The 27,930-nt window shown below is 32.9% G+C and overlaps 1 protein-coding gene across 1 annotated transcript; it reads right to left on the reverse strand.

Moving 5' to 3' along the window:
- Nucleotides 1–143: 143 nt before the first annotated feature.
- LOC149906281 (galactokinase-like) lies at nt 144–27,614 on the reverse strand. Its single transcript, XM_090104590.1, has 9 exons — nt 27,523–27,614; nt 24,845–25,009; nt 23,755–23,938; nt 19,997–20,123; nt 19,616–19,741; nt 13,301–13,482; nt 9,233–9,348; nt 7,302–7,460; nt 144–287 (listed from the first exon to the last, which is right to left on the reverse strand). The coding sequence occupies exons 2-9, from the start codon at nt 25,007–25,009 to the stop codon at nt 174–176; spliced, it is 1,173 nt and encodes a 390-aa protein (XP_089960716.1). The 5' UTR covers nt 27,523–27,614; the 3' UTR covers nt 144–173.
- Between the last annotated feature and the right edge of the window lie 316 nt (nt 27,615–27,930).

Below are 27,930 nucleotides of genomic sequence, written 5' to 3' on the forward strand. Positions count from 1 at the left end.
TACGGAAAAAAATAGTCTTTATTTTGTAAGTTTTAAAAACAAGTAAATAAACTAACTATTCCAGTCATAAGAGAACAAAGTCCATCAGCTAATATGTGTTTTCTATAATATAATTTATGAGGTGTAAAATAAAACAAATATAGTAACAAAACAACAATTTATTCTATATAACATTACACTTGTAAGACCTTCGCACCATCGCTCGGATTGCAAGTAAAGAAAGTTGGTTTCCCTTTGTATTGTGACAATACTTTCTTCTTTATTTCTTCAACAGATTCCTTTCGTGCCTGTAAAAAATGTAATATTAATAAAATTTATGAGGATTTTAGCTAGAAAAAAGATAATATGTTATTCGAGTGTATGAATTTTTAGTGTAAAGAGATTTAGCGGGAAATGTGTCTATTGATTCTATATTTATACTTTGTAATGTTATATTGTCCTATAGATTCCACAGAAATGTAATGGGCCCTCTTTTATAATGTGCAGCGTTGGGCGAGTAGAGACATTCACGATAGTGTAGAGGGCCTAAATGTGTATGACCGTAATTGTAGTTGTTTCTTCATAATTTTCGTAATGGCGGCAAACATCGACGATAATTTGATGGGCCAACGCTGCCCATTGTGTAAAGGTATGAAGCAATGAGTGTAGAATAAATAAAATATATTACGAATATAGATTTCCAAGATGAAATGTTATATTAATATTATCACTTGAAGATAGCTTAGTAGGAATCGAGGTCGTCTTCTATTTTATTCCTAAACCGTTTCCTATTCGATGTACCTATATTTTATTAATATACTGTTAAAATTGATTTTTATCATATTGAATACAAAAAAAAATAGAAGAAATTCTAATTATATTCGTGTTTCTAGTCTGTGCGTAACAAATGATTACATTATGGCTTAAATTTTGTAAACGTCGGGATTTGATTATCTGTATTTGCATAAAATTATTTTGGCATGTATGGGATTTCCTCTCAATTCTCAGAAGTGTTCTGAAGCTCAGGATTTTTGTAATAATTCCTCTGAAACAGGATACCGCGCTAAGCCCCAAGAGATATTTTCTGCAATCGCCCTTTATTTAAACATTCCCGGAAAGATTTTGTGTATAAAATTTATGTATAAAATTCGTTCACAAAGAACTGAAAACAATAGTTCATTTATTTTTTAACAAGTTTTTACGTCGACTTTGATGAAGATAAATTCTAGGAAAACTTAATTAGCACTTCGATGTAAATGTATCAATTGCAATGTTTTATTTTTCAAGAAATAGTAACTTGAACACAACTCCAAAAAAGTGCAAATTCATATAATTGAAGTGCTTTCATCACTCGACCGTAGGTAGTCGACGGAACACAGTGGGGTTTTAGTCGGTAAGATTCCGACATAACCCACGGCTCCTTCCCCTGGGGCCGTGGGTATCTTTGGAAGATTTCCCCACTATAAAAAAGGGACAAGTAGGTGATCATTTTTCTGTGTCCTGCCAGACCAAGACATTTTTTTCTTCGTCGGGAATCGAACCCAGGACACCTGAGTTCTACGCTCACGCGTCAACCACTGAACCGAGGAGGCAGTCGATCCCTGAAAAAACCCCTGAAAACCTTCTGTCTCTTTTTAAATGTAAAATTTTCGTTTGTGAAGGGATTGGAAAAAATCCTAAACGACAACATAATATTGGCCCTTACGCCTGACTTAACGCAAGGGGAAAGATGATTTATCTATAAAAAAAATGTAACGTTGTCTGTAGTCGGTACATATTTAATAGGTCAAAGCAAGGAATTGATATGAATAATATTATGAACTAGCGGTCCGCCCCGGCTTCGCCCGTGGTACATGTTTATGTTTTCTCTACATAAAAACCATCCTCGTACTTCAAGGAATATAATAAAAAAAGAATTATCGAAATCGGCTCAGCCGTTCTCGAGTTATGCGCTTACCAACACATTTTGGGATTCATTTTTATATATAAGATTAAAAATAGATTTAAGGGTAGAGTTTGAGAAGCAAAAATGGACTCTATTGTTATCCTATTTTTTATACATAATACTATAAGCAAACGTATGTATATTATACTAGCTTCCGCCCGCGGCTTCGCCCGCGTGGTGTTTTGATAAAATGTAGCCTATGTTCTTTCTCAGAGTCTAAAAATTGTCTGTGCCAAATTTCATCAAAATCGGTTGAGAGGTTTCAGCGGGAAAGCGTAACAGACAGACAGACAGAGTTACTTTCGCTACGCGTTCATATTAATCTGTAATTATGCTTCTGATTATTTTATTATAGAAATAAGTACGTTAGATAAAACAGATGTTTTCCTATTTAAAACTTTTCTTACAAATTGTGAACTCAGTATTTAGAACATCATAAAGGCCTTAGGGTAAATCACCGAAGCTACGAAGTTTGTACACATTTCGTAGCATTACGTAGCAGTGCTACGCTATCCATACTAATATTATAAATGCGAAAGTAACTCTGTCAGTCTGTTACTCAATTACGCCTTAACTACTGAACCAATTTGCATGAAATTTGGTATAGAGATATTTTGATACCCGAGAAAGGACATAGGCTACTTTTTACCCTGGGAAATAGGATAGGTTTTATCCCGGAAATCCCACGGGAATGGGAACTATGCGGGTTTTTCTTTGACTGCGCGGGCGAAGCTGCGGGTGGAAAGCTAGTTATTACATAATGTTGCAACTATCATTTTGCTGGTATTTGAGTATTGTTAGCCTCCTTAAAAGTAAATTTTAAAACAATTTTTATTTATTTTTGAAATGACACTTCATATTTAGGAAATGGACCGTTGGCTTGGTTGGTAGTGACCCTGCCTTCCAAGCCAGAGGTCGTGGGTTCGATTCCCACCCGGGGCAAATATTTGTGTGACGAACATAGATGTTTGCTCTGTATCTGGGTGTTAATTGTCTATATTAGTATTTATTTAAAAATTATATATGTATGTTTATCAGCCATCTGGTTTCTATAAAACAAGCGAAACCTTAGTATGGGATCAGATTGTGCCGTGTGTGAAAGTTGTCCTGCAATATTTATCTAAAAATAACCAAATGTACGCTTGAATAACCTAACAAGCGAACGAAACGGAACTATATATTTAGTAATATGTACCTACTTTTAAGTCTAAAAATAGAAAACGCAATAAAATGATGTTATCCTAAGAGATCCTGAAAGAATATAAAGGCCATGTTATCGACCCTTAATACGTGATGAAAATATCAAGAATACAAACCGAACATGTCGAAAGCTATGAAGAGAAAATTCAGACAAACTTAATATTATCTAGAATTGTGAAAATCCTAGAAGTATTTCAGAAAATTACACACGATTTTAATGGTCATAAATACATGTACACATATACACAATTACCTTTTAAACCGGTTTTTAAAGCTTCACTTGTTTGAACGTAACCATCTCGTTTAAACTTGATTTTGACCCACTTTTAACGGACAGATGACAGTCAGTGACAATACAATAATAATTACAAGAAATGAAGTATATTTAGGGCTGATTTTTCAATCCTTGGTTAAAACTTAGAGCGTATACGCACTATGCGGGTAGCCGCATTGCGGGTAGCCGTCCGGCTGACCGCAAGCACAATTATGTACGTAATCAGTCTGCGGTAGCCGCATCGCAGTGCGCATAGAAATGAATATTACGTACATAATTGTGCTTGCGGTCAGCCGGACGGCTACCCGCAATGCGGTTACCCGCATAGTGCGTATACGCTCTTATACGTCCAATAAATTATTACACGATAATATTAAAATGTCACCTGTAATCTGTCAAATGCAGGTAATTAGAATACATTTTTGAAATGGTAGTTTAATACGTTATTCAACAATCAACGAATAAATTTTAACCAAGGATTGAAAAATCAGCCCTTAGTAATATTTATTTCGATTGTAAATTTCAAGTTTCATACTTTTTATAGCATTTAAAACGGAGCTGAGATCATTAGAAGAAGAAGAATATACAAGAACGTTTAACGTATGGAAACACATTTTTAATATTCATATTTGTCATAGTTAGTCAAGTGGTATTTGTTATCATTTCAACTATAATTAGGGTCCTAAAATAAAATATTATCTACTTTTTTGGTATTTAAAAATATACCCGTAGACGCGTTGGTGGATACTAATTTGCTTATATTGTGAAAGGAAATTAATTTCTTCAAATATGCAAAGTTATTTTTAATAATAATACAACATATTTATTTTAAAAATTTCCCTTTTGCGCGTCGATTAATATTAAAAATACAATCACACCCCGAACACTCCATACAAAATCATCGTTTTGTCAGTCACACTGTAGAAACTGCAAATGTGTGTGTTAACGCCGTTAACGCTATATGGTTGGCACATTTGTGACTAGCGTAAAAAAAAATTCGCGTTTTTCTGATGGAATACATCCGTAAACAGCAATCTAACCATTTTCTACGAAAAACGATAATCACAAATCCAAAATAAAAAAATTACTTTCAAAAAAGTCAATTTGATTAATGTTGTCAATCTTCGTTGCGTATCGTCCTTGTAGAAAAATGTGGACCATTTTTAGGCTGATCGTGCGGGGTGAGGTAAGTATTTAATTTTGGCGGGAGGCGGAGAGTACTTATCCATTCTGTAGCGTTTAGCTACTATTATGTATTCTGTGATACAATCACAACTTTATTAGTCTCCTTTTCGCATGTAATTCACAATAACAGTTCTAAGCACTACTTTTCAAAGCAATTATCTTACTTAACAAATATAAATATACTGTTACTTTTTCACTTAACAATTCAGTCATACTAGATAATTTTGCAATAATGTAATCACTACATAGTATAAAACAAAGTCGCTTCCCAGCGTCGCCCTATGTCTGCTTAGATTTTTAACAAGACAATTATTATTAAAAAAACAAAATACCCGACTGCACACTAAAAAAATATTATTATGTCTTTATCCCGTGGGACTTTTAGGATAAAATGTATCCTATGACACTCCCGTAATCAAGACAAATCTAACGATACCTCATACATCAAAACCCATCAAGCCGTTTAGGCTACAGGTGGTCACAAAGGAAAAGACATACATACATACTTACATACACTCGAAAAACATTACCCTCCTTCTTTGGCAGTCGGGTAAAAATACGCATCGTTTTTATACGATTAACTGATAGTGGTTCAAAAGGAACTTGTAGGTGTAATTTGTTAACTTTTAAACAACGCAGGAGAAGCCGCGGGCAAAACGTAGTTGTTAATAAAAAAGTTGTCGATTTCAATATAGTTCGAGTTATACTATATAGAATCCAATCCAATATTTAAATGCACGCGTAATCCCGTCTATCTGTATGTCAGCTTTTCAGCGGATTATAGGTGAATCAATTTAGATATTTTTGTGCGTATTCTGGTATAGTTAGCACTACTAGTTATTAAGCGCGTCACACACGGTGAAGATACTATAATATTTTATCTTAAGATACTGTAACATTTTATATTACAGTATCTTAAGGTATCCGGTATCAGCGTTCTGACCATCATTTTTCTTTTTGTCATTGCGTACTAAGACCCCTGTAGAACTGCCATCCTGTTACAAATGACCCACAAAATTTCGGGTATAGGGATGTTTCACTTTATTCTGTGGTATAGGGATGCTAGTATGTTAGCATTATCTTAAAAAAAGGATTTACTGATAGTGGAAATTTAACGATATTATATGTATATTGCAAATTGCAATACACATCGTGATGAAATATACATTCTAAAAATCCAATGTTATACAAAAAAAACGATATGTGTACCATTGTGATTCGTTGAGGAATCTCTCTAAATAACATATGAATTTAGTGTTATTATAAAATAAAAATATTTACCTATAGAGAATCCACAGGAGGTAAATTAAATTAATTTAAGTAAGCTAGTTCTAAGAAGTTGTTAGTAATCGATACACGTGTTATGCCAGGAGGTACGAATTACACTCAGTGACAAATAAGCTTTGTAATCACAAAACAATAGAAAAGACATTATTATTGCCATAAAATATCAAAGTACTTATTTTATGTTACTATCTGCCACACAATAAATCGTAAAAATGGTCCAGCTGTTTCCAAAACAATATACGAAAATATAATAATTGTTCAGACACCTCACTTTTATAGATTTATTACTAGATTTCCGCCTGCGGATTCGCCCGCGTTTTCAAAGGAAAACCCGCATAGTTCCCGTTCCCGTGGGATTTCCGGGATAAAAGCTATCCTATGTGTTAATCCAGGTTACCTTCTATATGTGAGCTAAATTTCATTGTAATCGGTTCTGTAGTATTTGCGTGAAAGAGTAACAAACACAAACACACACACACACACACACACACATCCTCACAAACTTTCGCATTTATAATATTAGTAGGATTAGTAGGATTAAAACTAAATTTGTAGTAAATATAAAAGTATTCATATTAAATTTCAAAAACAAGAATGCCTCGAGCCATTATGTGTATGAGTCTACATCATTCATGCATGAATGTATGTAATGTTAAATATCAATGAACTATTTTAATTAAAACTTATATTTCATTGAACTGTTTAAATCGATTAAATTACACAAGTCACTGCCACTTTCTTAATTAACTCACAAATGTATGTACAGTAAATAATGTGAAACTGAAATATATTATGTTCGTTATTTGTCTATTTATTTCAATATCGCAAGAATAATAAGAGGGTTGCTTTTTAAGTTCTGTTCTGGATGCGTACTACGGCTACTACCTACTATTCAATTAATAAGGCCATCCTAAACATTTAAAAAAATGTCGTAAATTGAAATTTTGAATAACTTAATAGATAAGAGAGCAGAAATAATTCTGCATTTTAATCTCTTGTACTCGCGTACAATCAAATAAAATACTCACCTAAACATTATTTATTTTGTGTTAAAAGTGTGCGTGTTAAAAGTTATATAATTGTTAGTGTTAATATTCAAAAAGCAAAGAAAATATTTCGTATAAAATTAATATATTATCAACAATTTAAACAAAATACTTACCAACGCGATCGTACATCCCCAAAATCGCCCCCAGTCATCCTAGCCCCATACACCCCGGGACAAGACCTCACCATTTCGACCAGTTGCTCCAATTCCCTTATACTGTTACCACAAATTAAGTAAAATTTTCTTACCAACGCGATCATACAGCCCCCAAAACCGCCCCCAGTCATCTTAGCCCCATACACCCCGGGACAAGACCTCACTATTTGGACCAGTTCGTCCAATTCCCTTATACTGTTACCACAAATTAAATAAAATTTTCTTACCAACGCGATCATACAGCCCCCAAAACCGCCCCCAGTCATCCTAGCCCCATACACCCCGGGACAAGACCTCACTATTTGGACCAGTTCGTCCAATTCTGGACAGGACACTTCCATGAGCTTGCTGAGGGAATCGTGCGACTCGTAGAATAGTTGCCCAACCTAATAGAAACACGTTTTTAACAACTATAATAACTAACAAACATATAAACTTTCACATATTAATTTTATTAACTCGCTTTTTTAGCTTCAGCTATATGTTTGTATGTAACCGATATACGGACAGATTTAATTCAAAGTTTGTACACTTATCTAGGATCTGTAATAAAATGGCACTCGGGGACTGCCGCGGTAAAGCTATTGCATGCTATGCCTTCAAGCCACACCTCCGCGCTCGTCGGAGTGGGGAGCGTGAGGTTTTTCGTTACGGAATTTCTGGATTCGGTCCCCGCGCTCAAGGCCCGCGATAGAAGCTATTCAATAGCTAAATAAAATTTATTAGCAACTTCAAATATAACATTACAATATTGCTCTGCCTTCTGAACTAGGTAATTACCTGTATCTCAGAAGACAGTACCTTCCCTTACAAATTCCATATTGCATTATATTTGGCAAGTTAACAAAATAAATTTTAGATATAAATTATAAAATACACTAGCGGTCCGCCCCGGCTTCGCCCGTGGTACCTACATGTTTAAACTTTCCTATCTCTCAAGTTGGATCGAACTGCATGCACATGGTGTGCGAATTTTATTATAATCGGTTAAGTGGTTTAGGAGTCCATTGAGGACAAACATTGTGACACGAGATTTATATATATTAAGATGATAGTATCTAAAGTCGGTTACATACAAACATACAGGTGAATGGATGTTTGGATGTTTGTAAGTCAACAGGGCCAAATAATAATCGAACGTATTCTAACGGAATTAGGCAGTGTTCCATCAAATATTATTTTACTTCAACATTCCTTTAAAGTTTATTTTTCCTGTTCCGCAAGTAATTATTTACTGAAATTTACGTTTAATAAACAGAATATTATAATTGAAATTCCTGTTTATAATTATTCTCGGAATTAGTTCCGTGAAATTTTCGCATTTCTTGCTTATAACACGTTTGTCAGATCATCGTAATATTATGAATCTGGGTTTCCAATATCACATATTTGACGATTTATAAGCTGTTTAAAATTACTTTCAAAATTTTGAATCAAAAAAGAAATACCTCACAAATATTAAAAAAGATTGTGTGTGTCAGAAGTGAAATCTTTTTGGAAAGATTCAAAGATACCAAAATCGTCGCCATACTCCATGATGTGACGGTAATGCCATGACGCATCCTTGAAATTATACTTTTAACGGGCTTGAGAAGTTTCAATTCAAAAATACAACATTATAAAAATGTAGTAAAAGATACGCAATAATATACCTACGTAATAAAAATACGAAAGTAAAAGATAGTAAGAATACGACCTTAATATTTAAATATTGTTATACAATATTTTGACACACAAACACAATAAAATGTATGCGTGTACACACGTCAGAAGTGAAACTTCATTATGACCTTATTTTTCAAAAAATAATTTACTATATGCAACTTTACAGAAATAGGTACGTCAAATCACGCGTGGTAGGGACTAGGGAGAAGAAAAAGATGGCGCGTAACGGAAAAATGTCACGCGTAACGAAAAAATTTTACACTAAATTTTTTTCCAACCCCGATAAAGAAGTTTCACTTCAAAAATACAATAAAATAAGAAATCCAATAAAAGACCAGAGCAATCTTAAAACACTTCCTGCTTCCATGACTTAATTCCTATATAGTTCCAAGTTCCAACTTGATTTTTCCAGGAAGTTGCTAATACACAATCTAGAAACACAGTCTAAAGCTCATCACACTTTGTCTTAATCGTTTTTATTGAAGTTAAATACCTCTTTGAAATCCTTTAGCGGCAGCAAAGTTGCGGCCTTTTCCGTCCTGGCGATTTCATTTATTACGTGTTCTGCTCTTTTTACCACGTCCGGATCGGTTTTTAACCATTTTAGTTCTGGAAATAAATTACTGTTAAAATATGTGTTCCTTTTGAATTGTTTGAATTTAATTGAATTATAATTATTTGGATATGTTGGATTATTTCTCTGAGAATGAAGATAGGTAGGTATAGTTATTTAGATGTTTGATTGTTTCCTTGACCTTGTCTCAATGTAGTTAGTGAAATTGGGTGTGTTTTTTTTTCATTCAATTATACATTTAGTTATTTATTCAAAATAATATATAAGTAACTAGCGGTCCGCCCGGCTTCGAACGTGGTACCTACATGTTTAAACTATCCTATCTCTCAAGTTGGATCGAACTGCACATGGTGTGCGAATTTTATTATAATCGGTTTAGTGGTTTAGGAGTCCATTGAGGACAAACATTGTGACACGAGATTTATATATACATACTAGTGGTCCGCCCCGGCTTCGCCCGTGGTACCTACATGTTTAAACTATCCTATCTCTCAAGTTGGATCGAACTGCACATGGTGTGCGAATTTTATTATAATCGGTTAAGTGGTTTAGGAGTCCATTGAGGACAAACATTGTGACACGAGATTTATATATAATAAGATTAACCCATTGAGCCCCTAGCGGCCCGATCGGTCCACGACACAATAGATTTTCTATTGTGTCTGTGATTCCGGGGCCTGGGTTATTACGATATAACCATAACGTATGACCTTATATTATATTGAATATCCAGTTCGTAGATTAATTATCAACATAATATTATGTGGTTCAAGATGTTTTGGTAACTTTCAAAGAAACCTTAAATAAATATAGAATTTGCTTCACCAAGTATAAAATATCTCCTTATATCAAGAGTCATAAAGCGGTGTTCAATAGTCAGCGAAACTAAAATTAAATTAAATTATTTCTTTGTTTTCATTATTTTTCCTTGACTAAGGTATAATCTTAGAGAGTAATAATACAGAAGACTAAGATTGGATCCCTGGAGACTCATTAAAATTCTTAATATACAGAAAATTGGCTTGTAAACAAAATTAAAAATTGATTGGTCAGAGAATAAAATCTCTCCCATACCATAGTGAGACCATATACTAAATACAGAAAATTACAAAAATAATACAAAACTATCAAAAGATCATGCTGAAAAAATGCATTGTATTTTAATTTTGCAAATTATCGCATATTTGTATAAGATGAATATTATTATTATTTCAAACTCAAACTCAAAAATTTCTTTATTCAATTCTAGAATCACTTTTGAGTCGACATAACATACTTTTAACATTTACCACCGATTCGGAAAACAGTATCAATGGAGAAGAACCGGCAAGAAACTCCATAGTTGCTCTTTTAATATTTCACATTATTATAAAGCCGATGACATAGTTGTCCTTATATTATGTTTCATGGAAATTCATACAATTTACACTACAACTGAAATCACCAAAACAAATACATGTGTTATTCAACAGAATACAAATGAGAACTTCATAATTAAAACATAATTAACAATGCTCTCTTTGAATCTATAAAATTTATGCGAAATTTAAATGCATTGTTGATCTATCACGTTTTAATATGGGATGAGAATATATTTGTTTTCTCGATAAAACAATTATAAGTTTATTTATTTATTTTTATTTAGCTGCCCGAAACTTCGCTCGTGTGGTCAAATTTAAATTACCGTATCTGTGGAATTTCTGCGATAAAACTATTCTTTGTCCTTTCTCAGGTATTGAACTATATTTGTACCAAATTTCATCTAAATCGGTTTAGATGTTTAGGCGTGAAGAAAATACAGATACTTTCGCATTTATAATATTAATTATGGACCAAGTAGGGATACTTTGTGGTAATTTAGTGTGAAATGAGCATAGACTTATTGTCAATGGAAACAAAAATTTATAAAGATATTGTCGATATATAAAGTTCTTAAATTCTACGAATCCATACTAATATTATAAATGCGAAAGTAACTCTGTCTGTCTGTCTGTTACTCAATCACGCCTAAACTACTGAACCAATTTGCATGAAATTTGGTATGGAGATATTTTGATGCCCGAGAAAGGACATAGGCTACCTTTTATTGAGAAATATGTACCACGGGCGAAGCCGGGGCGGACCTCTAGTATTTAATATAACAAACATGTAATTCAATTGAAATGTATGAAAGTTTTATTCATTAGCTTTATTACAACTTTTTTAATCAACGAAATAAGGAAAATTTTATTCGAGAATCTGTTGCGAGGTGGAAACACCAAAAGCAAATAGGTAATTAATTTTCACCTATAAAGTAAAAAACTTAACAAAAAAAAATTGGTTGTCTGTAAAGTCGGTTTACTGACGATAGTAGAACGTGACAACGTCCGATTGTGCTTCTTTGTCGCTCGTTCCGCGCTCTCGCTTGCACTTACATGGAACGCCTCAGAGCGAGGTAACGCCGCATGAGTCATGTTTTTTCGTGCGTGCAACCGGCTTTATCGAATTATAAGACGCTGTCACGTCAAAATATTTTTATTGTTTCTTAATTAAAATAATGCATGTTATCTACACTAAAAATGGTCATTTTGTATTATATTGCAGTCAATAAATTGTTTTTACATGTTTTTTTTTTTACAATTTTAATATGCCTGATGTTCTGAATATTTAGATTCGAAAATTTCAAAATTAATTTTTAAATTACTCCCGTTATTTAACATAATATATCAATGGGCTAGTTTGACAAAAAACTTCTTACGTTTATGTAGAACTAGATTTCCGCCCGCGGCTTCGCTCGCGTTTTCAAAGGAAAACCCGCATAGTTCCCTGTCCTGTGGGATTTCCGGGATAAAACCTATGTGTTAATCCAAGTTATCCTCTATATGTGTGCTAAATTTCATTGTAATCGGTTCAGTAGTATTTGCGTGAAAGAGTAACAATCACACACACACATCCTCACAAACTTTCGCATTTATAATATTAGTAGGATGAACCATTGTAAAATTACTCACAACTCAAGGAACTTTTTTAGCAACAGCAATTCTTGGAATTCAGGACGTTATTGTCAAGCGTTGCTAAGCAACCGGTTTAACAATAGGTAGATAACATGTTATGCATGAAATTTGAATTATTCGTCCGTTGAAAAAACGGTTGACTGATAATTTCTACTTACTTTGATTTAAATGAAGCTACTATTTTGTAAAAAAAATCAGATGAATGGTTGAATGAAATAATTGTTGAAATGTAGGTACTTAAGGCTTTGGTAGAATATAGACTCTTCCACTTAGATGAATTTTAATAAAAGAACAATACAAGGCCGTTATTATTATTTAAAGGCCATTGTTATTTAAAGTTAAGTTATAAGTAGGTTTTTTTAAAAAGTTGTTTTATTATGAGTTGCATAACAAATAAGGCATAAAAATAAAAATGCAATTACAATATTTTTAAACAAATTTAAAAAAAATTGCATTTGTAAAATATCACCCATTAAATTGAACCTCACACTCATTATTAACACAGCTAGCTGTCATGATTTCCAATCATATCTACCATTGTAGTCATACCGCAAAAATACATACATAAATCTTACATACATCCCTTTATTTCAGCTAGAGGTCAGAGACTGTGTACAACAAAAAAAAAAGACGGGTTGCACTCCGGGAGTGCCGGCAGAAGTGAAAACTTGACTATTAACGTTGAGCATGTTTGATATCCATCCGTCTTACGCTCTTTCGATCAGGTCACGTGTCCTGACGCGAGTTTAAGATTTTATACCCATTACAGAAAAAGTGCTCAACGCCGCTAAAGAAGTTTTCACTTCATAAAAGACGTGTGGCACTCGGGGACTGCCGCGGTAAAGCTATTGCATGCTATGCCTTCAAGCCACACCTCCGCGCCCGTCGGAGTGGGGAGCGTGAGGTTTTTTGGTTACGAAATTTCTGGATTCGGTCCCCACGCTCAAGGCCCGCGATAGAAGCTATGCAATAGCTTAAAAAAATATCAACCTACCCTCAACATCTTCACAACGCGCGTCCCGCAACGACTGCACCTTCAGTAGGCTCGCGGCCTCCGTGCACTGCGCACGTCTCAGCGGGTACTCGCTGCCTGTTAGCTGGTGTTTTACGTTCGAATTGACTACTAGTATCACTGTGTCATCCGCTTCGAGTGGTATTTGTTTTGCTTCTAACGACCTGTAGCAAACATTAAATAAATTATTTTCAAAAATTAAAATTGTTTTATTCAAAATATCATGGTTCGGGATTTTTTCAAAAGTAAAATATTTATAATGATTTCAATTTTATATAATTAAAACTGAAATATGTTTGTAGGTTTATTTTATTTATTATATTGTTTTAATAAACAAACATTAAAACATCGATTCAATGAAGTCTTAATGAATATCCATAGGCTTTACAAGCCTGATTGGTTTCATAACACTTTATGTCAATAGGGATTATAAAGCCAAATATAGCTCTTAATTAATGTTAAGCTAGAAAATTGAACCAATAATTTGGGACTTGGAATGTGTGTTTTTTTATTATTTGTTAGATATAAAGATAATAACATAGACACATATTTACGCAACTGGACATAATAAATAATACAATAGAAAGTGTCACGTGATAAAAAAACGTGGAAAAAATATTCCTTTAGAGAGCAGACACGCGTGGGTAGGTAATATAACATAATATAGGTACCCACCTAGACTAAATAATAAATAAAACATAAATAAGTTGACTTCTTAAATGAATAACCTATACTAATATTATAAAGCTGTAGAGTTTGTTTGTTGAAAGTGTTAATCTGGACAGATTTGAAAAATTATTTGTGTTTTAAAAATAGTCCATTTATTAAGTAAGGATATGTGTATACGCTAAGAGCAATAAGAGCGGAGCAACGCCGGTAAAACCGCTGGGCACAGCTAGTTAAAGTCTTACTACAACACGAAACGGGTTCAATTCTCGAGTACTTTGTTATTGTCATCTGATATTATATCGCACAGCTCAAGTATTTGAAATTAATCACGGATTATTTAGCAAAAAGCTTAACTCTGTTGAATCTGTTATGAAGAGAGTGGGTGTTAAATGTGATCCTTGTCATAATATTTTGCCTATTTCGTTGTTGGTTGTTGTTGAATGAAAGGCAATTAGAAGAATAATATATATTTATAATATACAGGTTGTCCCACTATTGCTATACTAAGAGCGAAGGGCCTTGTAGTTTTGCATACACTGATCACGTAAAAAATACTTAAACAACAAAACTGCATCAAAAAATGTTTGCAAAATTTGTCCTGAAAATCCATGTTTTCTTCTCTAGCTTCGCGCAGCCGGGATATACCGCTTCGCTAATGTGAGCATTTTGTCTATGAAAACATAATCCTAAACGATAGGTCACGTACTGGTAGCAAAACTGGGCGGGTTGCTTGTTAGGGGTGTACACTGTACAGTGTACACATAAGAGTCTTAAGAATTCATCTATTTGAAAAAAACTTCGACTGGAATTTTTTAACTATTTTTTATGTACTCAGCGTTTGCAAAACTATAACCTCCTTTAACCCTAGAAAGATAATCATATTGAGTAGTACGGGAAAGATAGTCATGCGTCAAATTTACGCATGTTTTTTAAATCGCTCTAAGTCGAGGTATATTATTATTTTTTCCATAAATTTTAAGTTTTTATATATTTACAGTTATATTAGAATAATTAATACTACAGACAATTTATTTATTATTGTTTTTACATATATAAAAAGACGAAAACATTAAACGTCTGCATTAAATCAACAATTCTTGTAACACGTATTGTTTCTTATAAAAACTTACTTTTTACCACAATTATCAGACTTTTTATATGTTATATAAATTTTGTAGATATAGTTATATGAAAAATTAGTGAGAAACAACTTTAGGACATATCAACATATACTCACAACATAATATAACTATGTTACATTTTTTGCAGGACGCATATTTGCCTTTCGTCCTATTTCAGACGGATAAAAGTATAGTAAATACGTTTTTTTACTGAAGGTCTCCTCAGTACTTTCTTACGATGTACCAGATACTTCATTTGGCAACAAATTGGAGATATTATCACGCAAATATCTTCTCAAAGCTGGTGATTCTAAACCCCCACGCATAAACAAAGAAGACAGTTCCATGCGTCTATATTTCACGTTTTTTTGACTCGGATGTTTTTGTACTTTGTTATTAACATTGTGGCTATAAATTTAATATGCAATATGCAGGCAATTTTAATGATTCCATAAAATAAAGCCATTGGCCAACTCATTGTCTTCCTACTATAGGACATCAGGGAACACATTCGGTCTAATGCATCTACTCCGCCTTTTGCTTGAATGTAATATATCATGTTTGCTTTGTATCTCATCAGGAAAAGCTTCTTCTATGTCACTTTACTCGTCATCTTCAATTTCGTGGTCCTCCTACCTCACTATCGGTATCTTCACAGGGACCCTCATCGCTTTGCATAAGAGCGGCCAGTATACAATATTCTTCCAATTTTCTATCCCCAATTGGGGATAGAAAAAGTTTTCTATATTTGCTTCAACATGTATAAACATAAATTTATAACATAAGTTACAATATACAGTAATAATAAGCTAAAAATATTCAAACTACCATAGAATTCAAAATCTTAAAAGTCACGGTAAAGATAATCATGCGTAATTTTGACTCACGTAGTCGTTATATTTCAAAATCGGTTAGATTAACTTTATTGATATGTATACCATAGGATTTCTACCAGTGAGTTATGAAATGTCCTAAACGCACAGTTATGGATTCGCGACATTTAAAAAGATACAGCTATATTTCGAAAACGCATGAGTCATTTTGACGCAGACTATCTTTCTAGGGTTAAGCTTAGTATATCAATAGTGGAACACCCTGTATATATTTATTTTTAGGTTTTATTTTACATTGTTAATTTATAGACGTGAGTACAGAACTACAGAGCTTGGTTGGATGGCGACTTAATGGTAGGTACAATATAATAGAATAATTATAATATGTCATTTAAGGTTACTGACTCTGTTGCCAAGCATTTTAAGTTTCAGTGCCCATTTTTTCTACTCTTTAGGGTTTAATTTTTAAATAAAGAGTAGCGCACGTTTCAACTCTCCCTATCCTTATGAATTTAAATTTCATCCAAATAGGAACAGACATTAGGCCGGTTTATGCATTGAGAATTAATTTGATTAAGGTTTGAGAAAGCTTATGACACATACAAGAAAAAGTTGAAGCAACATTTAGTATGATTTGAGATGTTTTTAACGTCAACACAATTCAGAAACCGGCCGATAAGAGATAGCACACAAGAGCAACTATTTTGTCTCTCCCATCAACTCTATGGGAAGAGAGAGACGGAGACTTTTTTATTATTATAGAATGATGGGAGAAACAAAACAGTTGCGGAGACACAAGGTTGCTCTTGCGCTAGCTCTAATCTTTCTCAAACCTTGATCAAATTAATTCTCATGTCAGAAACCTAGAAGATAGACTTTCACATTTTATTATAGACCCACATTATCACGTTAGTATCGATATTAGTATCGTAGCTATAATAATTGTGACAAATACAATTGAAGTACGTTTCATTCGATCGTGCTGAATACTGTTTGAAGAGATCAACTCTATCGATAACTCAATCCTTTGATCGTCTATTTTATTTCTTACGTCACGGTAGTCCAAGAAAATAAACGCATTCCGCACCGTTTATGTCTAGTTTTAAAAATTTCTAGAATTTACGTGTAAAAAATAAGTGTGTCCCTTTTTATCTTTAAAATTTATTGTCGTTTTTGTTAGTGTGTTTATTTAGTGTGTTTGTTTTTATAAGCTAATATACAAATAACAGGAACAATTTAAGAATAGTTAGCATGATAATCTGAGCAGAAATGCAATTATGAAAAACATTAAATTTTTACGTAATTTAAAAGCTATTTTCGAATAATATTTTTGTTTTGATATTCAATACAACATTATTAAGCTATTGCATAGCTTCTATCGCGGGCCTTGAGCGCGGGGACCGAATCCAGAAATTTAGTAACGAAAAACCTCACGCTCCCCACTCCGACGGGCACGGAGGTGTGGCTTGAAGGCACAGCATGCAATAGCTTTACCGCGGCAGTCCCCGAGTGCCACACGTCTTTTTTTATGTATATCAAATATATTATACATTTTTCCATCAAAACCTTCAAATTAATACAACATTTAGACAAGATACACCTACATAGCTGTTATATTACTTTCAGTAACAAGATCATATATAAAAGCTTACTACCAGTAATAAGTTTTAAAAATAAACTAGTAGCGCCGAGGAAAACCTATTAGCACGATACTAATGTGCTAACAAATACAGAAAATTAACTTCACACTTGACACTGGAAAATTTATAGGGAAGTCTTGTAAAATTTTCCAATAAAACTCCAGAGTTTAAAACTTTATGAAAAGTTATATTTAGAAGCGCTTTGCGCGGTAGAAAAAGTAAGGTTCAAAGAATACATAATAATATTTGTATTTAGTAGGTATTTAAGTTATTTAGCATAAAGGCAACACAAGCTTTTCCTCTTTTTAACCGACTTCAAAAAAAAGGAGGAGGTTATCAATTCGGCCGGTATGTTTTTTTTTTTTTTTTTTTATGTATGTACACCGATTACTCCGTGGTTTCTGAACCGATTTACGTGATTCTTTTTTTGTTCGTTGCGGGATGGTGTCGAATTGGTCCCATGAAAATTTTATTCGTATAGGCCCAGTAGTTTTTATTTTATGAGCATTTTTGTCTGTTTTTGTAAATGTTGCAAGTGCAAGTTTGAAGTCGGTTGTTTTTAACGCAGTTATTGACTTGTTCAAGCAAAGTTTGAAACACTTTGAAGGCTACAAAAAATAGACAGCATATAGCAACGAAAATGGGGCAGTCCTTTCCAAACCCTACACAGAAAATTTACCACCAAAATATAGCGTGTTACAAAAGATCCAGAACCTTCTAAATTAAAACTTACACGAGTGAAGAAAATAATAATAAAGTGCACGCCAAGTGAGGATAGTTGCTAAAATACGTAATTACATACTATGTCAACGAGAGACTGTTTATTTTGATAAGCCACAAATAGCTGTATGGAATTCTTATGTGAGACATGTGCAAATAGGGGATTTTATATTGTGACTTGCCTTTTGTCTTTTATTTGGTAACTAGAATTCCGCCCGCGGCTTCGCCCGCGTTTTCAAACCGCATAGTTCCCGTTCCCGTGGGATTTCTGGGATAAAACCTATCACATGTATTAATCCAAGTTACCCTCTATATGTGTGCTAAATTTCATTGTAATCGGTTCAGTAGTTTTTACGTGAAAGAGTAACAAACATCCATACATCCATACATCCTTACAAACTTTCGCCTTTATAATATATATTAGATATTAAATATACTCATTACTGATACGTAATACCATAATAGAAATAATGAAAGAAAGAAAGGTAGAACTTTTTAAATTATTAGCTGTACCCCGTGGTTTCACCCGCATTGCTCCGCTCCTGTTGGTCTTAGCGTGATTAATGGGCTATCTAACACCGAAAGAATTTTTCAAATCGGACCAGTAGTTCCTGAGATTAGCGCGTTCAAACAAACAAACCCTTCAGCTTTATAATATTAGTAGCGTTAGCTACTATTAAGTATTTAATAATTTATGATTTAATTTCAATACGTTCTGACTTAAGTGGTTCCTTTTTCACGGTTTTTTTTTGATATAGAAAACAATGTCAATTATAATTTTAAAACAATCATTTTCAAATTCAGATTGTAATATACTTAAATAAAATTACATTCCATATAAACTGAATTTTATGTGTTCTTCAGTAATAAAGAATTCTTCAACAAAGAATAATATTAGGTATATCTAGATATAATATATCTTAATATAATATATAAATCTCGTGTCACAATGTTTGTCCTCAATGGACTCCTAAACCACTTAACCGATTATAATAAAATTCGCACACCATGTGCAGTTCGATCCAACTTGAGAGATAGGATAGTTTAAACATGTAGGTACCACGGGCGAAGCCGGGGCGGACCACTAGTCTTCTTATATATAAAAATGAATCGCAAAATGTGTTGGTAAGCGCATAACTCGAGAACGGCTGAACCGATTTCGATAATTCTTTTTTTATTATATTCCTTTAAGTACGAGGATGGTTCTTAGGTAGAGAAAACGTAAATATGTACCACGGGCGAAGCCGGGGCGGACTGCTAGTTTTAAATAAAAGTGTATTTCTAACAAAACACAACGTGTATTACTAAACTTACCTACAATCAATAAGAAGAGCGTGGTTTTTCTTTCCCAAAGTCACGATGTATTGGTCCATAATGCCGCAAGGCATGCCCGGGAAGTCGTGCTCTGCTTTCTGGCATAATTTGGCTTTTTCTATAGGGCTGGAGATAAAATAAAGTTTATTTATACTATATAAGAAAGTATAATTAATATTAAGGTTTGAATTTAGTAATATTCCAAAGGTTTCCATTAGTTTATCTTTTTCTTATATACCTACTAGCTATGCTCCGCGGTTTCACCCGCATTGCTCCGCTCCTGTTGGTCTTAGCGTGATGATAATATATAGCCTTATTATGGATATACGCCATACATGATAGAGTTGATCAAAAATCTAAGTGATTAAAAAAATAACTTACTCAACACTTTTTCCAGTAAGAGATTCGAGGAATGTGAAAAAGGCAACTTCTAAAGACGCACTACTCGACACCCCGGAGCCCATTGGCACATCAGACACTATCACAGCATCAAACCCGCGAACCTTCACTGAAAAAACGAAAAATACATACGGCACAGATAATAAATATAATACCTACAATCGCATAATAAAAGTGCGTGTGTGCCGAGCACACGTGTCAGAAGTGAAACTTCTTAAGCAAGATTCAAAGATACCAAAATCGTCGTCTTTCTCCATGGCGTGACGGTATTGCCATGACGCGACCTTGAAGTTTTACCCTCAACGCGCCTAAAGAAGTATCACTTCAAAATTTCCGCCTCGATAGAAACAAATGCCTATTGAAGTGTCTATTATGTGATGAACTTTGAGAAGAAATAAATAAGCCTTAGCAACAGTAAAATAAACAGTTCCTTCGAATTCAAATAATTGTACCTATAGCATTTTATGAAATAATTTATATAATTTCGAATTGTGTTACAATTGGGCACAATAAATATGAACAAAGAAGTGCCAACAGGCTTAAACTTCCATTACTCATCTATTCAATGAATAAACGTAATATTTTACATAATAGTAATGCTTATTTAATACATAAATAATTAATATCTACCTATACACTGTTATAATATGGTTATAATAAACAGGAAAGATCTGTTTCTTCGTTAATTGTAACTAATTTCTTAACCGATTTAGAAAGTTCTTTAACTAACAGAAAACTGCATAAAATCTCATATTTATTAGTAATTTAGCTTTATTGTATTTCCTAGACCTACTAATACAACTTTCTAATAGAAAAGTTAATTTTGAAACATTTCTAAAGGCCAGTTAATAAATCCTGTTTTATAACTGTATACATTTAAATTCGTACCAATTGAATTTTTATACATATAATACATAATACATATTCACTGAAAAGGGAAATTTCCTAGCGCAAAAAGTCGTCCGTGAAGAGCTTATCCTTATTATTATTTTTCTTAGAAATTGACAAATTGTATTAGGCAAATTCTGTACTCTAAAAAATTATGAGGAAAGTGTTGGTATATTTTTAAAATAAAACTTCTTTATGCACTTTGAGAGTAAATTTCATTCGAATCATAGCAATACGTCGCGTTATGGAGTAGGGCGACAATTTGGTATCTTTTGAATGTTGCTAAAGAAGTTTCACTTCTGACACGTGTGCTCGGCACACACGCACTTTTTTAAGAATAGCTATGAAGCCTTATATCCTTATGCGCTATAACCTATAAGGTATATGTATAAATTAAATTACTTAACAAAATTATCTCGTGCATATTTAGACACGTCTTTGTTTTATACTATGTACTTATGTAGGTACCTAGTGGTTTTTCAATCCTTAACAATTCACACCTCTCCACCCTTGACCGCAGCTGACCCTTTTACAAAGATTCACACTATTTTTCATGTCCCTTTTCGATACCCATCAATATAAAAAGAGCGGTCACTTTTCCGTACCCTTTTCCCTCAAGACAGGAAGACGGGTGCATGACCGGTCATTTACTGATCAAGGACAAAGGATATTGAACTTGACTTTAATTTGAAAGGCAGATGTTTCAATTAATACATAGTTGGGTCATTGAATCCACGAGTATTAATTAACAAGTAGACTAGGCTTTCTACTAACGTTTTATTAGTATCTATTATTACTTTTTAGTGGAGATTGGTATATGAAAAGCGTGAAAAATTTATAAATTATTTAAGGTTCAGATTAATATACTATTCTCTTCTGATGGAAATTGGTTTTGTTTTTATATTGACTTAACTGCTTCTATTGTAACATAATGCAGTTCGTTCGTTTGGGACCTACGTTTGACAAGAGAAATGTTTGGGAATCTCAAAATATAATATACCAGAAGAATAAACAACATAGAGGATGCAATAAAACAGGGTTATCTAAACTATTATTATGCAACTTAATTTTACTACTTAATAATCAATCTTGGTCATATTCGTAGATTATTTTAACGACTGTTTACATTGTGTAAAATAAATTGTTTGTAATAAACTAGCTTACCGCCCGCGGCTATGCCCGCTTTGTCTAAAACCTAATAAATTATATATATGTCCTAAAACCTTCCTCTTGAATCACTCTATCTATTAAAAAAAACCGCATCAAAATCCGTTGCGTAGTTTTCAAGATTTAAAAGCATACAAAGGGACATAGAAGACAGAGAAAACGACTTTGTTTTATACTATGTAGAGACGTATGCAAATAAAAGCATATGCAATAACATTTTCTTTTTATATAAGTATATTAAAAGTACTTCAGAAAAATGAATTTTCCTCACAAATATTTACTGAACATCATTTTGAAATTCGTTGATAATATAATGCACTGCACGAAATAAAGACGAAATTTAGATCTTTGAGCTAGTTCTTGGAACAATTATAATTTCAAATTCATAACATTAATGCATATTGCATACATATACGTTTTATGAAGTTATTCGTATCTTGGGAATACTTGAAATAGATTTGAAGTAAGTAGGTCCTTCGAGCTATGAGCTGTTTTCTTTAAGAAATAACTTAATTATGTTTAGGACAGTTTCTTATTAAGTTTTAAGGTATTGCATAGCTTTTATCTCAGACTTTGAGCGCGACGACCGAATGTAAAAATTCTGTAACGAAAAAACCTAACACCCCCCCCCCCCACTCCAACCGGCACAGCGATGCGATGCTATGCAATAATAGCTTTACCGCGGCAGTCCGCAGTCCTCGAGTGCCACACACATTTTTTTTATTTTAGGAAATAATAAACTCGAATTTAACTTAAAATATTATAGTTCTCTCTAAATATACTTTTCAGTTGTTTTACTTTTTTCACTATTATTACTTTATTCTAGTTTTCAAGTAGGGCATGACCTCAAAGTATTTACTGGATATGAACAATTTTATTCAACAACTTGTAAAAATATAGAGTTAAGATAAATCATAGATTTGAGTTTTCAAATTTGAAACGTTCGAAAATGAAATGTGAAGGTGTAGAAAATTATGAATAAATTTTAAAGTAAAAAAGTTACGCTGTTCATATTATTTGAAATAAAAATTCACGAGCGAGAGATAGGGTATCAGGGTCTAAAATGCCACAAAATTTTATGTGTGTAACATAATTAAGCACCCAAGAATCGAAATAACTTACCAAAAACATTTTTTCCAAACGCAATTTATTTTAAACGAGAATGAACATGTACCTTTTTATAGTTATGTAAGTCGATTACTTTCTAAATTGATGATACGCAATAAATTGGCACTTTATTAAATTCAATTTCTATTTATAGCTACAGTCTGTAACCTACAGATTTATCAGCGTCGTAGAAAATTGAGAGGAGTTTCTTTATAATTTGATTTCTAATAGAAATATACCTAGTTCATACGAGCTGCGCTTCGCAGTTTCACCTGGGTGGCTCCGCTCCTGTTGGTCTTAGCGTGATGATATTATAATATAGCCTATAGCCTTCCTTGATTAATGGGATATCTAACACCGTAAGATTTTTTTACATCCTACCAGTAGTTCCTGAGATTAGCGCGATCAAACAAACTCTTCATCTTTATAATATTAAGTATAGATTAGTAACTATGTAACACTTCTGGATCGTGAACATTTTATCAACTCTACAACAAGCAGTGTTGCCAGAAAATCTGCATCATATTTTTCAACTTTGTTGCAAAATGTTTACCCTGAATACTTATTACAATCCTTACCTGGGAACTTAGCAAGCACTCCCTTCACGTAATTGGCCCAGGCTGGTTCCCCTGGAACCAGGGTCCCTGATGATGTGGCCACGAAGCTGGTCTTCAGTTCCTCACCGCTCGCCAGGATGGAGTGGACCCGGCATTCATCCAGGTTGTTGTATGCACCAACTACTATTGTTGTGAATGGTAAGGCCTGGAGAAAAAATAATGGATTTTATTTGCCATGTTCATATTGTCATAATTTTTATAGGTAGCAATAACATTAATTATAAATATATACCAACAGAAAAATAAAGCAATACAGAACATTACAGAAAACCTTTTTATTTCTAACGACAAATTCCTAAATTTTCATCTGCTCTAAAATGTATGTGCAAATCTACCAAACAGCTTATTCGACTTTGCTGGGCTCTAAAAGGCAAAAATACTATAAATAATAAATATTATTATAAAGAATTAATTTTTAAGTTTTCGTAAAGAAATATTAATGTTTTTCGCAGATAAAAACAAAGCCAAGTAAAATCGAAATAAAAGTTTGAATTAAATTATAATGATTGATCTTAAACACTACATCGTCTGCCAAGTTGAATGTCTCATAACAATCCGTAACAGGATTAAAGACTGTCATCAATTATTCAAAAACTAATAACGCCTTTGTTTTGTAAACATCAGTAATGACTATATTAATATTGATTGTCTCGTAATTGCATAAAACCGTCTAATAAACGCGTTCGCAGATTTACTCTTTATTTAATGAAAGCCGATCGTCGTCCTTTAGGTTACACCAAACACTGAGGTTCAAGGTCGTTTGTGTTTTGGATAAAACCGTTTTCTGAAGTGTATTGAAGAATATTGTAAACATACAGTCATAAAGTTTTAGAATATTTTTTCAAAATTTCTTATTATGTTTAAAAAAGTATCGCTGAATAACTTAATTAGTAATTTATATTTTAATACATAATTATTTTCATTAGCAACAGACGTCCAATAAATTTTAAGAAATGTTTTTTTACTGATTTACAATATTTTGTGATCATTTTTCATTGCAGATTTTTTATCAATTACGTACATTTATATTTTATATCAAGGAAAAACTTACCACAGGTAAAACAAAACCCTCACAATAGTCAACATGTTCACCAATCAAATTAACGCGGCCGGGCGCGCTTGCCGCCGCAACGGGTTTGACACCAAACGTCAAAACAAACTTTTGCCGCGCTTTTTCAAGCAACGCCGCTTCGCCTTGTGCTGTCACTTCTGTCATCTGAAAGTTTTGTTTTTAATTTCTAAGGTTTTTTGGCGATTTGGGCTTTGGCGAAACAGTTTTTCGTTTTAGAAGTTCTATCTATAAACTGAAAAATATACTCAAATTGATATGAACGGAATGCATGAATTAATTTAAACTTTTGCATTCATCATATTAATTAGCAGACGTACTATTAATTGATTTAATATAATTTTAAATACTACCGTGGATCGCAATTAATAAATTATAGTCGTCTCTAGTGATGTATTTCACAATAAATATGATATTATGTGTTCTTATATTTCAAGTGACCTTATCATTAACTCGTAGGTAAGTATTGCAAGTAAAAAAATCCTACTCGATTCCATTGAGATAATATTACTACGTATGGAGGAGACACCACGAACAAAATCTGTGCGCCATTTTTTTGCTCTAACTAAGTTTTAAAAATTATTATTTAGTTAGGTACTTAACGATGAAAGTTATTCCTTTGCACTTTTCCGTATTATTTGCATTATTTGTGCAATATCGTAACACACACGAAGGCATGTTTGATGCGTTTCACTTTAAAAATTAAAACCATTAAAAAATACCGCTCAACATACGTCATGTGACGTATGTTGAGTGGAACTTAAGTGATGTAGGCGGTGTCGTCTCCTATTAATATTATCTCAATGCTCGATTCTCGATGATGACTTAAAGAATCATTCAATATTAGATTAATTACTGTATGTTACTCTTATCATAAGTTCATTCTTCTTCAAATTATTAGATACTAGGTTTCCGCCCGCGGCTTCGCCCGCGTAGTCAAAGATAAACCCGCATAGTTCCCGTTCCCGTGGGATTTCCGGGATTACATCATTTTCCCGGGATAAAAAGTGGCCTATGTCCTTTCTCGGGTATCAAAATATCTCCATACCAAATTTCATGAAAATTGGTTCAGTAGTTTAGGCGTGATTGAGTAACAGACAGACAGACAGAGTTACTTTCGCATTTATAATATTAGTATGGATAATTACCATAACATACTATGTAGACCGTACCTACTTGGTATTGTTACATATTTTAGTCTAAAAATAGAACGCTATCTAATGCCTATTTTACTGCTACGCCGTAAAATATTAATAGGCGAGAGTAGAAATTATAATAAGCTAATAAAATTTAAAACACACCTCATATGCGACTTGTATGAATTGAAATATTTTATGGTAGAGAGAGTTGAATGGTACTTTGAGTGTTTATTTGTACTTGTATACCTACATAAATTCTATGGATTGTTGTTACTCTTTCGCAAAAATCGAATCTGCATGGTTATAGATAAGTATTTATTTATTTATATGTACCACACCAAGTATATTCACAAGTATACAATAAACGGATTAAGACAGTACAGGCGGCCTTATCGCTTACCAGCAATCTCTTCCAGGCTGGCTGCCCAAGGTAGGAGATAAAATTAAAACGGGTAAGTAATAACCATGCGAGTGAAGCCGCAGGATCCAGCTAGTTATACCATTGTGTTTTCTGACTTTGAAAGATCTATAAGACCCTAAACTGTTTGTTCGGAAACATGCAATATCGTGATATTCATTCTTACGTAAAATATTACCTACATGTACATTTAAAAGTAATAAACATTTTATGAGCGTATGATATGACTACAAAAAATATTTTGTTATCTGAACAATTCAGTGAAAATTTAATGTTTATAATATTTTTAAATAAAACATGAAATCGTACAGTTATGTTTATTCACATTTTAACCTATAGGTACATTCTAATATTATAAAGCTGAAGAGTTTGTTTGTTTGTTTGAACGAGCTAATCTCAGGAACTACTGATCCGATTTGAAAAATTATTTCGGTGTTTGATAGCCCATTTATCGAGGAAGGTTATAGGCTATATTATATATGTTACAAATAAATATAAACAACTGACAATAATAGTAAAATAAAAAACTAATATTGTTCAATTTCTAAGCAAGTGATGGTTGTGTTATTAATGATCGTGATTCATCAAATTTAATTTTATCTTATACTAAAACTTAATAACATCGTTTATTCATATTATTATGTTAGTACACTAGTTAGATAAACGCAATTTAGAATTATAATAAATGCACATGACCATACTTATTTTTTATTACTTAACATAGAATTAATTTATATTAGGAATTTATTAATCACAATTCACAATTAATTTTAGTAAATAATAAACCTCAAAAACAAAATATAACATCGTTTTTTCAAATGTTAGTACCCCATATAGATGCAATTAAAAATGATATGCACTATAATTTTCTCATTACCATAATTATAATAACATAATTAAAAATAATTTATTAACATAAGGAATTTATTAATCGCAGTAATTTATACTTCAATAGCAAACATTAGCATCTACACTATTCGCAAGCCTAAAGAACAACATTTTAACAATAGGTAAATAGCTAACTGATACTTAGGTAACTAAGCTACGGTTACAGATAATATAACACTATCCTAGTACTAAAAATGATTAGGAAATTAACTTACCCTAAATTTTATACTAAAAACGTACACACACTACAATGTCGCGTTCAAACGAACAACAACGATAGCACTAAACTCGTTGTTATAAAGTCAAGTACATAATGGGCATTTATCTTAACAATAATATCAATTGAATGGTCACAGCTAATATTGTGGTTACATGTTATGTGTGTTTGTGTAGCATTTATTAATATAGCGATAGTACTATTAGAGTAATGTGTAATTACATGAATAGGTACAAACAAACAAACAAACAAACAAAAATACTTTATTGTGCACCACAGAGAAAAGTACAAATAAGGACATAATACATTACTTAATAAAAGAGCACAACAGGCGGTCTTATCGCTCAGACAGCGATCTCTTCCAGACAACCTGGTGGACAAGGAGACGCAGTGCAAAAGTAATTAA

This window comes from Colias eurytheme, chromosome 8 (genome assembly GCF_061535395.1).
Source record: "Colias eurytheme isolate Ceu_HAF_F1 chromosome 8, ilColEury1 Martin Lab GWU primary, whole genome shotgun sequence".
Classification (NCBI taxonomy): Eukaryota; Metazoa; Arthropoda; class Insecta; order Lepidoptera; family Pieridae; genus Colias; species Colias eurytheme.